Source organism: Gymnoscopelus microlampas (assembly GCF_963454915.1).
Source record: "Gymnoscopelus microlampas genome assembly, chromosome: 18".
Lineage (NCBI taxonomy): Eukaryota > Metazoa > Chordata > Actinopteri > Myctophiformes > Myctophidae > Gymnoscopelus > Gymnoscopelus microlampas.
Window position 1 is genome coordinate 7,276,027 of NC_139955.1, and position 17,654 is coordinate 7,293,680.

Consider the following 17,654-nt stretch of genomic DNA (forward strand, 5'->3'; position numbering starts at 1 on the left):
GCTCCTGTCTTGTCTGGTGTCTGATCCCCCTCCATCTCCCCGGTCTGCTCAACCCAGCATTGCCATGCTGTCTCTGTGTTGGCAGACAGTCCGTCCTGGGCTAATTTGCCTCGTAGCACCACCATATTTCAGCTGCCCCGCTCTCTCCCTGTTACACAGTAAAAAAAAAAAAAACTCGGCCTTGATTTAACCCATGAAGACCGGGAACGCATTCCGTGTGTCATTTTTAGATTTCTTTGGCGATTCAAAAATAGCAGATCTACAAGCTCTTACAGATCTACATAGCGCGCGGCACTCGGTGCCGCGCTATGTAGAGCTTGAAGATGCTTGTCTATGTGAGCTTGTAGATCTTGAGCTTGTAGATCTTGAAAATTCGTGAACATTTGTGGCAAAATCTTGGATTATATGTATTTTTAAGCTAAAAATGTGTAAAATATTTAGTTCCAGGAACCCCCAGAAGTAAAGATTTGAGGAACAAAAAAAAAAGAAAAAAAAAATCAAATATTTGCACAACTTTCCATGATTTTTCAAAAATAGCAGATCTACAAGCTCACGCCGTGATATGAGCTTGTAGATCTGCTATTTCTGAATAGCCCAACGAAATCCAAAAATGACACACAGACGCGTTCCCGCCGGTCTTAAAGAGTTAACTCCGAGAGTGTGCAAACGGAACCAAAATGGACCCTTTGGTTCCATTTGAACACTCTCGAGAGTTACGAATGGTTCAAATCAACCCTGAGGATTTGACTGTGTAATCTCTGTACCTCCTGTCCATCAGACAGACAGTCTGTCTGCCTCTCTCTGTCCATCTCTGAGAGCGGCAGTCGCTCCCTCGGCCCCCCCCCCCCCCCCCAGAAAAGGGCATTGTAATTCTGTGGCGCTGCTCTCTCTAACCGGCAGCACAGGAGAGCGGGGGCCGGCTCCGGGTTTTGCAGTGATTTAACCCACTAGGCTGCATCACAATCAAGGCTCCATTTTTACAGAGGCTGTTAACGCCGTTGTAACAGTGAGAGAGAGAGAGAGAGAGAGAGTGAGAGCTTTCAATCAACCTCCTGGTGCCGTTAGATAAATGCGGGCATGTAAATACAGCAAGTGGGTCTGTGTCGTCGCCCGGCACACCCGCTACGCCTCCCAAGTGGGCAATGGCGGTGGCACCGAGATGCTGCGCCCGGAGTTGGGAGCGAGGCCCCCCCCCCCCCAAACAAACACATGCACACATGCACACATGCACACACGCACACACACAGTTGTAATACTCCGGAGACTTCTTGACTGAATCTACAATTCACTCAATATATTGTGGAGGGCCTGAATGTTAACTGCCTTTCCTTAGACAGCCTCAGCCTCACCCTCTCTGACAGCTGATGGATACGTGCGTGTGTCTGTGCGTGTGCGTGTGCGCGCGTGTGCGTGCGTGCCACTTGGCATGCTGAGACTCCGGCTCTAGCCATTCCCCCCTGTGTACTGCCGCGCACTGCACGTGCATGACGCCACACACACAGACACACATAGGCTATACGCGTCATTTAGTCAGTCAGGCGTGTATACACATACATGCGTGCGCGCGCACGCATAACCCACAGTCCTCCCGCAAACCCTCTGAGAGGTGCCGTCGTGCCAGGGATGTGAGCCGAGCTCCACCTGTCCGGGTATTAACCCATTAAGACCTGGAACTGTGTCATTTTTAGATTTGAGCTAAAAAGCATTATTTTACACTTTGGGCTATTCAAAAATAGCAGATCTACAAGCTCGTAGCGCGGCACCGAGTGCCGCGCTATGAGCTTGTAGATCTGCTATTTTTTTTTAATCGTGAAAATGTGTGCAAATTTGAAATGTATATATTTTTAAAGCGAACATTTTTAACTCAAATCTTTGTTTCTAGGGGTCTCTGGAACAAAATATTTTGATGGGGGTCAGCGGCCAAATACATATCATTTTGGGGGTCCTTGACATGAAAAATATTGAGCACCACTGATATAGAAACATACGTTTTTCAGAAAACTGTTGAGATTTAGGAGACATGTAGAATCGGCTTCAGGTCTCAATGGGTTAACATTAATTCCACTGGTCTCCCCCATCCAACGTGGCCCGCAGCTCGGCTCAGGCAGGCCTGGAGAGGACCGAATCCACAATGGGGGCAAATTCACACACTGCTTCCCCATTCTGCCACTATCCCATTCTCTCTGATGTGGCGGGGATGAAGGAATCGTGCCCTCCCCTTGAAGCACATTTACGAGGAGATATTTGGAACGCCGCAGACTCGGGCTTCCTTCCTAAGATAAGCATTGCTGCTAATGGCCGATCCACAAGGGCATCGTTTGAGCCTTTCAAAGCAGAGTCGCTGCGTTTCGCCTTTTTAGTTTTTTTTTTTTTTTTTTTTCTTTCTTTTCTTTTTTTTTGCCCTTTTTGCTCTGCAGTGGCGGGGGAATAATTGGCACGGCTATATGACGTCCCAAAAACACGAGGCTTTCCAAAACTTCGGGCCACGCGATGAGAGCGAGGACAGAAGGTTGAAATTAGCTTGCGGGAGCGCTTTGATTGTGTCCTCGTGCGACTCTGCGCAACGAAGTACACTGCACGGCCAGTGCCTATTATTGCCTAATGTGGGGGTGCCTATATGAATGTATTAACCACATTAACCCTGGCGTCCTCATGTTCAATAAAGTCTCAATTTATGTATTAATAGTGAAAATATTATCGCTATTTGTTGTATGACTACGTTTATATGGCTCATTTGGTTAATATTTTACGTGTCTAAAAGCTAATATAAGACGCAACGCGATGTGAGAGTGCGGACTAACCGACGGCAACTCTGGACTTTCATTGTGTTTCTGTCGTTGAAAATGAATGGAACATTATGAATAAAAATGAATTTCTGTTTGGCTCTTAGCTTTCGTAAACATAAGTTGCACAGGGCAGATATGACAAATAACACATATTTAATTACTTTATACTTAAAAACAAACATTAATAGTGGAAATAGCCGATCTATTTTGAGCTTATAGATCGGCTATTTCCACTATTTTTGACTTGTTTTGAAAATACATGACATTTTTTAACATGGAATTGATTATGACGATTATGCAAAAATAATTTTGATTATGTGAAATAATTGCGATTAGGTGATTATGTAATAATTGTGACAGGCCTATCTGGGTCTTGCTAGCTCCGCTGTCGCCTCCATGCCTTTTGGTTAAGATCCAGTGTAGTATCAATATAGGATAAACCTTTATCCAGAAGTTGTAACAGAGTTCAAAATGTTCGCTACGGAAAAACAGATATTCAAAGATTTGCACACATTCTCACGATTTTTCAAAAAATAGCAGATAATTATACAAGCTCATTGCGCGGCACTCGGTGCCAGCTTGTTCATTTTGTTGGCATCCCTTGTGATCCACCGCAAAAAAAAAGAGGACACCGGCTACTACTACACAGCCTGGTAGAACACCTGCAGAAGCCTGTTATAACAACTTAAACATAAGTTGTAATTAAGTTGTTAGAATTAATTACTGTGTTTCTGAAGTGACGTTTGAGAGGGGATAATGCAGCTCAAATGTGTTAATCATCGTGCCGACGTTCCTCCACGACTGCATAAAGGCTGCATACATTTTGCTATAACCCCCCCAAGCTTTAGTTGTGGAGTTTTCCCTGTCTGAAACGGCAGAGATACTCTGTTTAAATGCTGTGGTGAGACGGAGTTACTCCCCTCGTTGCGCTGTCAACGGCCAATGGGGTAAATGGGTCGCCATGTCGGAAGTATTGCGACTAACATAAGCCACGTGTGTGGCACAGTGCTTGAAACACGAGTCGCCATTTTATCCATCACTTTTTCTCTCATCAATGTCACACAGTGGGTACTGTAACACTAAAGCCACAACGCTTCCACGGCACGGACCAAAGTGGTGCTGGTGGAGCCTCTCTAACTGTAGTTTGTACCTCTTGCCCATTTCCAACACTGACCGACAGCTGCAGTCGACCGCTTCAACCGTACCGACCGAGTTTCACATGCGTTTTTTTCCCACCACGACAACGTTATTGAACCGAACAATGAACACAAAAAAAAAAGATTACTACTTCTGCGGTCTAGCGTCGGTTGCTTTGTCGACAAAATGTTTACATCGAGAGTACACACAATGCAGTGTGTACTTACTGTATAGATGTGCCATTTCAAAACTTCAAATGTCCTGCCATCGCCAAGACAGTAAATTTTCAGGGGATTCCCAGGGCAATAAGAGGGACGAAGAAGGGCATTTAAAATGCTGAATTATTTTGATGATCACTGCTTTTATGATGCTAATTAATTTGAGCAACTGGTCAAGGACCTCTTCAAATCACCTTTCGCCTCATAATGAGTCTGACACCTTCTTCAACACACATTCTTTTGTTCTCATGTATATGGATGTCTGTTAAAGGGAAAAACGGGGGTGTGTAGTGACAACTTCTTTTCAGGGGCAAAACAGTGCCTTTTTAAGGGCAGAACAGGGAGGAAAAAAATGCATTTTCAGGGCACTTTCAGGGAAAGAACAGTAACGTGTGAAGTTTTGAAGTGGCACATCTGTATATACAATACGGTACAGAAAAGAGAGAGGTGTGCGTGTGCGTGTGCACAGTGCAACAGGAGCCCTCACGACTCCCAGCAACGACTGCAGGTTGAGCCTGCAGGAGTTTGAAGGGCTATAGCCTTTCGCTCTGGGGGCAAACAACGTGTCTATGGGTCTTAAGGAGAGTGACAGCATCGGTACAACCACCTCCTCTCATCTAGATCCAGTGGAGCTCTGGGGGTGGGGGGGGGGGGCTTTGTCTAATAGCCCCGAAGGCTTCTGGCCGCGTCTTCTCTTTCATTTTGCTTAGCCTATATCTATCTCTATCTCTCTTTCCTTTACCCTCTCCCACTTGCCCTCTCTCCCTACCTTTCTTCCACTAGATTCCTTTCATGTTCACTGCCTTGTCCTTTGCCGAAGCGGCACATCTTTGCGGTGAACATCAAATCTTCTGTCTGCTGCGCTCCCAACATCACATTTAACCCGTTAAGACCTGGAACTGTGTCATTTTTAGATTTGAGCTAAAAAGCATTATTTTACACTTTTGGCTATTCAAAAATAGCAGATATACAAGCTCGTAGCGCGGCACCGAGTGCCGCGCTACGAGCTTGTAGATCTGCTATTTTTGAAAATTTGTGAAAATGTGTGCAAATCTTTGAATATATATATTTTTAAAGCGAACATTTTTAACACAAATCTTTGCCTGTGGGGGTCCCTAGAACAAAATATTTTGATGGGGGTCCGCGGCCAAATACATATCATTTTGGGGGTCCTTGACATGAAAAAGATGGAACACCACTGATACAGAAACATACGTTTTTCAGAATACTGTTGAGATTCAGGAGACATGTAGAATCGGCTTCAGGTCTCAATGGGTTAATGCACCAACACACGGACAGCGAAACGAGATGTCACCTTCACACAAAGGTCATTGCTGGCAATGCGTTCACTGTAGAGATGTCAAGCGTCCCGCCAGACGCGTATACACAACATACTCGAAGCCGCGATTGCAAAGCGCGCTGGCTGCACGCGTCTCCGGCTCTCCTGAATGCTGCTGTTTAGATTTACTTTTCACAAGGCGCGCATCTGTTTCTTTCAGAAATGTCAAGTGTTGTAAGGGGGGGGGAGCTGTGAGATGTGACATGGTTGAAATAGTTCCGCTGTAAGATGTTCTTTTCCTGCACCGGCCCCATCACTCCTGCTGATGTGCTGGCAATGAAGGTCCGTGCAGGCTTAAAATAGCAACAGCCTAGGCAACAGCTATTTCTTTTTTTTTTTCAAGGCCCTCGCTCGCACTGTCTTTCCCTGGGTCTAAAATAGAAATGTTGTTACTGCGTGTTCCTTCAGATCAGACTTTTTTTTTCTTTAACCCACAGGAGTAGCCGTTGCCCTAAATTACACACGGCGCTATAGTTCAGCGGGGTCTTTGTCACAGTTCAGTGGGGTCTTTATTGCGTAGGATAGGATTGCTTGCGATTTTGAAATGCGTCCGTGTGCAATTCTGCGCCATCGTAGAGTCCGGTGTTTGTGTGTTTTTTTGTGTCTGTTTATATGGGGATTTTTGCGCATGGATGTCCAAAGGCAAATCAGTTCTCCCAACACCAACATTGGCAGGAAATGGACGTGTCCATGAGCACGGCGTGACGCCCAGGATCATATGAGAACCACAGTACGGGTACTGTGATATAGGGTATGTCATTTCCTATCACAGAAACCCGCCCCCCAAAACACACCGCGCGCGACCCAACGCAGACCGCGCTGATCGTCACTGACAGTCGCCATCTTTTACCCAAGTGGTGACAGAGTGAATGTCGGCCCGGCACTTATCTCCAATTGGCTCTCCACCACCAGAGTGACAGTGCCGGTTCTGGAGCTGAAAGCTGACCCCCGTCGTCAGATTTATGACTGACTGCTTTCAGCCGAGAGTGAGGCAGAGGGAGCGAGCATGGCGGCGGACACAGAGGAGAGGCAGAACGACATGAGAAGGACAAGAAGGTGGAGAGAGAGAGAGAGAGAGAGAGAGAGAGAGAGAGAGCTGTCAGCTAGCCGGACCACCTGCTGCGTGACGCACACAGTGACAATCCGTGCAGCTCCACAGAGTTATACTGTACCTCCCACTGACATTGCAATCGCTCCATGGTCCCTGTGATGGGACCAGGAAAGGAAAGTTGTTGCTATATCTCTGCCTGGCCGGAAGGCCGGGAAGTGGAGAGTAATGTTTTCAGCCGTGTGCGTGTGTGCGTGTGCGAGTGCGTGTGTGTGAGTGTGTGTGCGTGCGTCTGTCTGTCTGATCGGACTCATCAGCGTCAAACCTTTCGTCCACACTTGCGCAGTGGTGGAAAAAGTACTCAAATGTTTTACTTAAGTAAAAGTATCAATACTGCAATGTAGAAGTACTGTTACAAGTAAAAGTCCGGAATAAAACATTTACTTGAGTAAAAGTACAAAAGTATTGGTATAAAAATGTACTTAAAGTACCAAAAGTAAAAGTTCTTAATGTTTGAAAATAGCAGATCTACAAGCTCACAACGCATCGCGATGCGGCGCGTTGTGAGCTTGTAGATCGGCTATTTTCAAATATCCTAGGTTTAAAATAGCGCCAAAGTGGTTAATGTATGTTTTATAATGTAATAATTTATCTAAAAAGTAACTAGTAACTAAAGTTTTCAAATAATTGTAGTGGAGTAAAAGTACAATATTTTCCTCTGAGATGTAGGGGAGTAGAAGTAAAAGTAAAGACAATTGGAAATACTCCAGTAAAGTAAAAAAATACCTCAAAATTGCACTTAAGTACAGTACTTGAGTAAATGTACTTAGTCACTTTACACCACTGCACTTGCGGCCAAAAAAGACAAATGTTTCAAATCAGCCTTAAAAGGTTGCTTTCACTTCTGCCGATTGGTCAGCCACAAACGAGAAATCACTATTGTAGCTTTCTGGAGTTGTGATGCGGCTGCATCATCCCCTTGACTTACACAGCCCTGGGTACAGGCAAACAAAGCCTGGCAGAGACCTGCGCTCCTTGGAGCGCGCCTTTGTATTCACCGCTGTTGTTTTGTTTGCGTATTCTACGGCTATATCCTTTGCCGTCTCTAACTAGACGGCGCGTTGGTTCGTAACGAGGCTGACAGCGCGCGCGAGCGTACGGCGGTCGTAGTTTGCTGTGCTGTATGTAGGTGGTGCATGATCTCATGTCAGGTTGAATTATGTGAGAACGGGATGCATTATGTATGTACTGTACATGCATTATGGATGTTTGAACCATCATGCCATTTCCTTCGTTGTTTCTTGTGTGTGCATAATGTTCATCTGTGTTTCTTTTTGCTCATGGACGGGGAAAACAAATTTCCATGTCAAAATTCCTTTGCTTTTTTTTTGGGGGGGGGGGTGTAAACCAGGGGTCTTCAACGTTTTTAGGCCAAGGACCCCCTAGCTGAGAGATAGATGAAGCAGGGACCCCCCTCTATATTGTATAACATTGTGTTTCAGACAAACTTTTGCTGCTCTTTTTTCCAACACCTATACTCTTTGTCAAAAATAGCCGATCTACAAGCTCACAGCTTGTAGATCGGCTATTTTTGGCTTAAGTTCTCCTCAGAAAAGGGATGGTAGGGTTCAAGTGGTTAATGTAAAAAAAAAAATCCTATCACACAAAGATTTGGCGGACCCCCTGTAGTAACTCTGAGGACCCCCTAGGGGTCCCGGACCCCCTGTTGAAGTCCCCTGGTGTAAACCATACCATGCATGGAGTTCTATTGCAGATGTGATTCTTGCCATAATCAATGTAACTCTGCTTCTTTTTCCAGCGCTGGGGCTCTGTTGCTCCGTTTTTGGAGCAGTTTTATTTATTTATTTTTTTTTATTTTTTTTTACATAATGATGTGTTTGCCTCGGAGAGATAACGAATCAGGGCTCGGCTTCTCAAGGTAGATTCTTAGTCACCCATTTCACCGGATTAGCTCAGCCACGACAACCGGAGCTCCGGTCTGATTGGTCGCGATGGAGCTCGCCCGCATCATTACTGCCGAGGCACGTGGGCGCAGGGTGGCCTAGCTAGACATGGATGTGTCGGGAAGAGATTAAAAATAATTATACTTTCCGACGCAGTAGAGCGATGCTCGGTTGCACAGTCAAAAATCCCCAGGGTTACTTTAACTCTCAGAGTGTGAAGATGCCGGTATGGATCCTTTGGGGTTAAATTAACACCACATTTTTTTTTACTGTGTGGCTGAGTCCGTGCTTAAAGACTCCCATTTGGCAGCATCAAGTAGCATCACTTCCTTGTGACACATGCCGAATCAGACGAATCAGATGAATAGATCACAACAGGTGTAGCTTCAGCGTTTTGTATCACTCCCCCAAAGGGAAGTAGCTGTTGTCATGGAGACATGATGTGAACCAACAAAAGAGGTAGCTGATAACATTAACATGACTAATCTCTTTTTTTTATTCATTATTTTTTTCCCCTTCTCCTTCTTCGTCGTTGCCATTCTCTCTTTGTGTCCGTGGACCATTTGTTTGAGTGTTTTGTGTCGGCTCACGATGAAGGGTCTCTCTCTCTCCCTCTCTCGCTCTCTCTCTCTCTTCCTCTCACCCCATTCACCCCCCTCTTCTTCCTCCTCCTCCTCCTCCTCCTCCTCCTCCTCTCGTGTGAGATAAGTGTGTGCCGAGTGAAGTGCCGGTTATAAATCACGTGTCAGCGTGTATCGCCCTCTCAGATACCAGCGAGATAAAGAAAACCATAAATAAGGACACATCATATGCAAGTTATTGCTTCGCTTTTAACGGTAACCGAGCCATGAATAACCAGGGGAATCACGAATAAAGAACCGTAAATCAAAGCTCAGCGCTTGTGCTATAGGCGCTACGGAGAGGAACCTTGGCTCTACAAAAAAAATGCATTTAAGTCTTCGTCTCTGTGGAGCATGCTAATGCGGGGTGGGGTGGGGTGGGGGGTGGGGCTCTAACGATGAGCAGAGCCAGCAGATGGATGCAGATTGGGCTGTGCGGGATGTTGTCCGCGATTAGCCGTTCTTGAGGATTTAGAATTTTTGGGCTCTCTGTCGCTATAGCAACCACAATACAACACAGCAGTTTTGAATCCGAGCCCAGCGGTTTGCGCGCTCTCTTTCTCTCCACTTTCAAGGCTTATAGGGAGGAAAAATAAAAAGTGTCGGGGAGGTGAACATGGACAGACAGACAGACAGGGGAGAGTCTGTGAATGAGAGAGATACAAAGTGAAGGAGGGAAAAGCGATGGGCCAAAGAGAGAGAGAGAGAAAGAGAGAGAGAGAGGGGGGGTGGGGTGGGGAGGTTAAGAGTGAAAATAAGAGAGAGTTTCTTGTCTTGTCTCCCAGCTCACCGCCAGCCTGTCAGTAATTCAGTGTGTTCCTCACACAGGGGATTTACACACACACACACACACACACGCACGCACGCACGCACGAATGCACAAACACAAACACACACACACGCGCGCATGCACTCACCTACCACCACCCCACTGCCTCTGGACGCACTTTATCTGGCTAGAGTGTCACACCAGCTGGGTATCAAATCTTGGTCCAGGGGGATAAAATAAATACCCTTTTTTACAAAAGCTCAAGCGCAAATTTCACTGCCTTCAGCGCCAAGCAAGACAGTGCAAATAAATAGCTGCCCAAAGACAAGCCTGTGTAAAGAAGGGAAAACCATGGAAGCATTGTGTAATTAGCTGGTGTGTTTTCCCCCTATCACTGTCAGACCAGATTAGCCTGCTCCCTGGTTTGGAGATATGTCAGAGTACCTCTCTCTTTATTCTCACTAATGGCTTCCTGCGGGGTCTATATTGGGAAATGGGACCGCCTCCTAGACGGCAAAAAACAACGGCAAATTGAATCCTAATAGTTTAGCTCACATGAGGTAAATAACGGCACGATTTCAGCGGCGATGCCCAATTACCATAATACATTTCAGCTTGTTGCGTTCACCGCGATGAGTGAACATTCATTTGTTGCTTATCGAGCAGATGCGATGTAAAATAGTTTATTTTCTCCCCGCGTCTGTGTGTGGAGCTAGCGGGCTGTATCCCCGCAGCTGGTATCTGGGAGGTGATTGTCGGTGTGTGTGTGTGTGTGTCTGTCCGTCCGTCCGTCTGTGCACCTGTCTGTCCGTCCGTCTGTCTGTCTGTCTGCGTGTGCGTCTGCTGCGCGTGTCTGTGCTGACGGCAATGTGGATGTGTTAACGATGGCCACTCTTGCAGACATACGAGACACCGGGGCCAAGCCGGTGATGGTGTACATCCACGGAGGCTCCTACATGGAGGGGACGGGCAACATGATCGACGGCAGCGTGCTGGCCAGCTACGGAAACGTCATCGTCATCACCCTCAACTACCGCGTTGGAGTCCTCGGTAAGCAGTGCGCCGACTTTTCACTCTCTCTCTCTCTCTCTCTTCCTTGTCATTTCCTTTGTCAAGGACATTTTTCTGGGGCGTTTTTGTAGGGCAGCTTGGTGTGACGGGCCCTATTGATTGCCACCGTGCGCAAAACAGAAGTACAGTAGAAGGCATACAGTAGTGCAGAGAATACACTCCAGGGTGACTTGCACACCAGTGTCCCTAATATACTGGGGGCGAGCATTCACCGAAAATAGCAGATCGACAAGCTCACGGTGCATTTTAACACATATTGTAGTGTACCAGGGTTCTCACATGAAGAGGATTTGGTCACTGATGTGGAAGTAAATAAACACCGGGGCACTGGAACCAGCATCTAAACGACCAACGAAGCATTCATTCATTGTTCATAGTTTTTATGCCAAGTGGGAACTGGGAAGTTTCCAAATTCAGTACGGAAATTCACCTGAACAGCCATCCATCGCAGGGACGCGGGAAGGGGGGTGCTGAGGGTGCTGCAGGACCCCTGGTGGTGGGGAAGAGAAAGAAAAAAATTGAAAAACATTTAGATTTTTTTTTTTTTTTTTTTTAAATTAAACAAATATATATCATTTTTAAAGTCTATATACATACTTATATATTAAAACAATGATGTATTTAACTTTGGGGAATAAAATATTTGTCAAAAAAGGTGAAAAAATCATGGGACACATGTGAAAAAAAATCGCGAGTCCCCCGCCAAGCCCAGGACCCCTTGGCATAAATGACTTCCAGCGTCCCTGATCCATCGTCTTAAAAGGATAGTTCACCCCCAAAATGACTTATTTTCTATCGATTACACACCCCATGGAGACTTGAATTCATGGAGATTTTTTAGTTTTTGTCGCAATCCTATGCCAATAATTTGATAAGCGGCGGTGACTCCGGTCGGAGACATTAGCATCTTTCCGACGGTCATCAAATTATTGGCTCAGGAATGCGACAAAAACAAAAAAAATCTCCATGAATTCAAGGCTTCATGGGGTGTGTAATTGATAGAAACAAATAAGTCATTTTTTGGGAGAACTATCCCTTTAACCTCATGAAGCCTAGAGTCCCTATGCCGGACACGTCATAACAGGCAAACATTCTGTGAAAATAGCACATCTACAAGCTCACAAGCTGAGAACTTGTAGATCAGCTATTTTCGGCACAGCCCCCCTGGGAGGCTACGGTCAATGAATTACATAGGGTTTAAACGGTTAATTCCTGTTCAGAAAACTGGGCTTATAGAGCTCTCCGAGATGTAGTACTGTGTGACATACACGAACACAAGAAGCAACATGCCGATGTTTATAGTGACATGTTTAAAACAACAGATAACAGCATGTTGTACACTTTTCAGCAGACTTCCAAGCTTCTGTTTAATGCAAAAGATCACGTCCATTCATTGCTGTCGTGAAAGCAGCCAAGCAAACAACAAAACGTTTCTTTCAGGCGTCCATTTTGTTCCGACCTCAGCCACGTTGAGCTCTCTGAGGTGAGAGAAGCAGGCCGCTTCCAAAGACAGAAACTTCCCAGTCCCCACTTGGCACAAGTGCACCATCAGCCCCTGTGGCTGCAGGACTTTCGAATTGTTGTTGTCAAGGAAACATCGTTACAGTCTTGACCTCATTTGCTAAAGACCTTGAGCAAATACGCGGCGCTGTGTTTTCCCCAGCGAGGTGTTACAGTACTTGTGGCGGTTTGTTTGTGTACAGTAGCAGCATCACTGGTAGTAAATGCCAGATGTGGGTTTGTCGTGACTGGGGTTTGGAATAAATTGAGAAATTATTGTAATGAGGTTGACAAAACAGCAACACAAAGTGAGATGCTAGAGAGAGGCTGATGGAGAGGGGGGGGTGAGAGAGAGAGAGAGAGAGAGAGAGAGAGAGAGAGAGAGAGAGAGAGAAAGAGAGATGTGAAATAGAGGAGAGGGGATGCTGAGTATCTGTTGGTTGAGGATTGGCTCACAGCTGACTCCTCTCTCAAGCACTGTGTGTGCGTGCGTGCGTGTGTGTGTATGCGTGTGTGTATGCGTGTGTGTGTGTGTGTGTGTGTGTGTGTGTGTGTGTGCGCGTGTGTGTGTGCGCGTGTGTGTGTGTGTGAGAGAGAGAGAGAGACAGAGATCGCTCCATGGTAACAGCTGCAGCAAAACAAAATGGAGTTTGTTAGCACACTAGCCAAGCTTTGTACCTTTTCCATCTATTGCGTTTGATACAGTTGAATCGGCCCTCTCACACATATTTACATTTAGAGTGATTGCATATAGACTACAAACAGCGTGAGCGTGAAATGATATTTGGAGTTTGGTATTTGCGGAGGATATTGCCTCACACCCCCCCCCCCCCCCCTCTTTTTCACGTTGGAGTAAATTGTTGTTAATTCAGGCAACTGCGTTTGCTCTACGTTGGTAGAGGTGTCCTTGAGGGTGTTCCAGGGTCCCCCCAGCAAAATCAGTTCAACCACCTTAAACCTATATACAACGACTATTTGAAAATGAATAGCCGATCTACAAGCTCACAAGGAGTCGCAATGCGACGCGGTGTGAGCCAGTAGATCTGGTATTTCCATCAACATCTTTAGAAAATGTTTTAATATTTTCGAATAACTTTTAACAACACAAATCCTGTAGGTCCCTGGCACAAAACATTTTCTGATGGCGTTCCGCGGCAAAATAAGTATTACTTTTGGGGGGGTTGTTGACATGAAAAAGTTTGAGAACCACAGACTGCTTCAGAGAGCTCAGGATACCTCGAGACCAAAGAGGAGCACCGCGTCTCTTTTATCCTCCTGGGGATGTTGAGATGACTGAACGGCCCGCGTGCAACTAAACTTCATCCCCGAGATGTGCACTTGATGGAGACAAGAGCGCCACGGCCTATTGATTTTGTCATCAGGACTGTTCTCTCTCCCCGAATGTGCTGTATCTCCCTCATGTCATGTTGTTTTGGGGGTGTATTATTCACAGCGTTTGCAGTCAGCCGTCGGGTTTGCGGCGGTGGCTGGGGTGGATGGGAGGGGGGGCGCTTGATGATCATCCCTCTCCCCGATGCCACGGGGGTTAATGAGGGGTGTGTGCATATCGCCCAGATTCATGATCATATATCTTTCATAGCACTCCACTTATGAGTCAGATGTTTCACGTTTCCGCTGCCGCGCTCTTGCTAAATGTCATTCTACATGCATGCACACCCGACCTCGAGCAAACGCCACGTGCGAGTACATCCACGCGTACGCTATGCGCTCGCCGAATACACATACACAATGGCGCACATATTCGTAAACACACACACACACACACACTAGCAGCTCCCTCAGTGAGCTCTCTAAAAGCTATTCAGAGAAACGAGCAGACAGGACGCGATGCATGTAGTTCGACGATAATGTCCATTGCTGCTGCACCACGATCTGATAATCTCCCCATGGTAAGGCTTTCAAATGTTATTATAGAGACACTCGTATAAAGCAAATAAAAGCAAGACCAGGGAGAAATTAAAACCATGATGGGCCAATTAACGCTAAGCTGTTTTTTTAAGATTTTGACATCATAAAAATGTGAATTGCCGCGCTTTGAATGTGCAAGAATATGGCTACCATATCTTCATGTTTCATCGGAGTGCTTTTAATGAACATGGTGTCGCCAGCACCGTCAGCCTTAATCATGTCTTATCAGGATTAAGTTGAGTAGCAACATAAACCATATAATAGATTACATTATTACACACAACGCATCACGTTACAATCGAGATATCCCCTTGCCACTGTAGCGCTGGCGCAGTACAGTAATAGCGCACAACGAAATCCCACGGGTCCATTTTTACACCCGAAGAGTTAAACTGACACTCTGGATTTTGCTGTGTGTAGATTTGATATGTTGTACGCCTTGGATCCCCTTTTGACAACGATTGTTTCCAAGGACCCAAATAAGAGTAGATCTTAGTAGGTAGATTAGATTTTACACATAATTCTGCAACTCCCTATATACTTCAACCTGGCGTTCCTATTTTGGGCATATCACAGATAAAAAAAAGTTTCCATAATAGTGATAATAGCCAATCTACAAGCTCAGCGACGTAACGCGTCGTGAGCTTGTAGATCCGCTATTTTACCGTAGCTACTGTTTAAATAGGGCTTAGGTGGTTAAACTGTTCCTCATTTCGCTGGGGACCCCATGGGACCCACTCAAGGACCCCAGGGGGTCCTTGAGACCCCACTTTGGGAACCCCTGGTACAGTGCTGTGCTTGTTTTACTGTAAGTTCTTCTGAGTGAAAAACTAACTGTCACCAAAAAACCAATCCTACTTACAGAGCTCACCCCAAGGACCAAACCGCACGACCTCCCTCATTTCAATACCGGCACAAAGCAGAAAAACAAAACAAAACTGTAAAAGTCGCGTATAGATTCAAACGCGCAATGAAACAGATTCACATAGAAAATGGCAAAAATAAATAAATAAATACATAAATATTAATGAAAAAATGAACGCTCTTTTAATTAGGCTGCTTAAAGGGATGAGGGAATAATGGAAGGCTGAGAGAATTAGACAAGATAATGAGTTTAAAGTGAAAACAGACAAGGCAACTCAAGCTATGCTTTCTCATGCTAATAGCTCTCCCGACGTCCCTGGGCAATCTGAATATGGTATTAATAATGTAGCAAACACCTTTGACTTAAACGCATGCACGCACACACGCACACACGCACACACACACACACGCACGCACGCACGCACGCACGCACGCGCACGCACACACACACACACACACACACACACACACACACACACACACACACACACACACAGGAATGTGAATATTTAACTGTTTGCATGATGACAATGGTTGCAATCTACTAAACAATGCAGGCGTTGCTAAAATTTGTAACAAGGGATTTTCATGTGGAGGAAATGAAACTTTTAGCTTAGCCATTTAAACATTTAAAACAGCTATCAACCAAGAAATACTGCTGCAAAATGTCTGTTTAGCATTCAATGTAATAATAATAATAATAATAAGGCAGGAGAGAAGAGGAGAGGAGAGGAGAAGAGAGGAGAAGAGAGAAACTGTAGAAAGGTTGGCACAAGAGACTGGGGGGGAGTTGGAGAAATTCTATTTTAAGACCATCTCCCCGTTCCAATTAAGGCAGAGTCCACTCTGTTTCTAGCAGTGTTCTATCATCTTCGTGCGACTCATTGCCCGACCCCCCATAACCGTAATTATTGCTTCAAAGTCTGGACCACAAATCTCTCGGGCCGCGCCGAGAAACTTTCATATCTCAACCTTTCACTATTCAGATGAATGGGAATTCATTACACGTTTAATCTTTAATTACTTATTGAACAAGTATGATTATCTCGGGATAAAATATCTCGCGCGCAGCGGGTATACGCTGCCCCCTAAGTGCTACAGTACGTGCGGCCACCATGTCACCCGGCTCATTTCGGGGGGGACCCACAAATCACTGGTTATTTATGCGTGCACGTGAGTGTGCGTGCGTGCGTGCGCGCGTGCGTGCGTACATGCGCGGTTGTGTGTCGGTGCGTGTGTACTATGTATGGGCGAACATCGCAGCGTGCCCATGTGCGTGCACACGTGCGCCGTGTGCACGTGGCATGCGCCGCCTCGTAGCCGCGCCTCTCTAATGAAGTGTAATGAGTCTCAGTCAGGGGGGAGTATCTTGTATCACTGCTCTTTACAAATATAATTACTCACTGGCTCTCCAGAGCATGTCAATTTCCTGCTCTATTGGGGGAGGGAGGGGATGGGTGGGAGGGGGAGGGGGGGGGGGGGGGGGACTTAATTACTAAGTTTCAAAATGCATTAAAAATTAACAAAGGGCTGCCTTTCTTTGCCAAAACTCAAGGTGAGACTCTCGGTCGCAGGCAGCCAGCGAGCCGGTGAAGAGAGGAGAATCGGTCAAGTGCCGTCTGTCTGCACCGCGGCAGAGGTTAACGTTCGCCTCCACTGGAGTTTATTTGTGCACCTTGATGTCTATCTCTGATATCTGTTTGATCGCGGCCGTTTTTTTGTGATGGAACCGTCGCATTTCCGCTCACCTTAAGTCCGCCCCGGGTCAGACGGACACCCGGGCCTTTTTAACCCATTAAGACCGGGGAACGCATTCCGTGTCATTTTAGATTTCAATAGCTATTCCAAAATGCCGCGCTATGACCTTTTCATGTCAAGGACCACCCAAAATGATGTGTACTTGGCCCGCGGACCCCCCCATCTCAAAATATTTTGTTCCAGGGATCCTCCCAGAAGCAATGATTTGAGTTACAAATGTTCGCTTTGAAAAATATACTTATATCTAAAGATTTGCACAAATGTTCGGGATTTTTCAAAAATCCACAAGCAGATCTACAAGCTATGAGCTTGTAGATCTGCTATTTTTGAACAGCCAAAGAAATCTAAAATGACACAGATGCGTTCCCGGATTGAACGGGTTAACAGCGTGGCTTTTTAGATCCCATACAAAAATAACCTCAGCTTGAGAACGTCACGTACTGGCGACGACAGTCACGGTGACTCAGGTCATGTCCACACGCACGTACGCACGTAAGTACACACACAGGTATTTACTGTACAAAACAGAGCGAATGCACTGTCTGTCCGTGACTAATACATGTAGCCTATGATGTTCTGTTGGGCTGCCGTGCGCCAATATGGTTATGTTTATGCAACGTGTGTGCAGGAGGACACATGATGTCCCCGTTC

The 17,654-nt window shown here is 45.9% G+C and overlaps 1 protein-coding gene across 1 annotated transcript in view; it reads left to right on the forward strand.

Annotated features, from left to right (window-relative positions):
- The window catches only part of nlgn3a (neuroligin 3a), a 200,806-nt gene that overhangs the window by 26,339 nt on the left and 156,813 nt on the right, over positions 1 to 17,654 (forward strand). Inside the window, exon 2 of the mRNA XM_084085976.1 lies at positions 10,782 to 10,931. Coding sequence (XP_083942102.1) covers positions 10,782 to 10,931 — 150 coding nt within the window. The remainder of the gene's footprint in view (positions 1 to 10,781; positions 10,932 to 17,654) is intronic.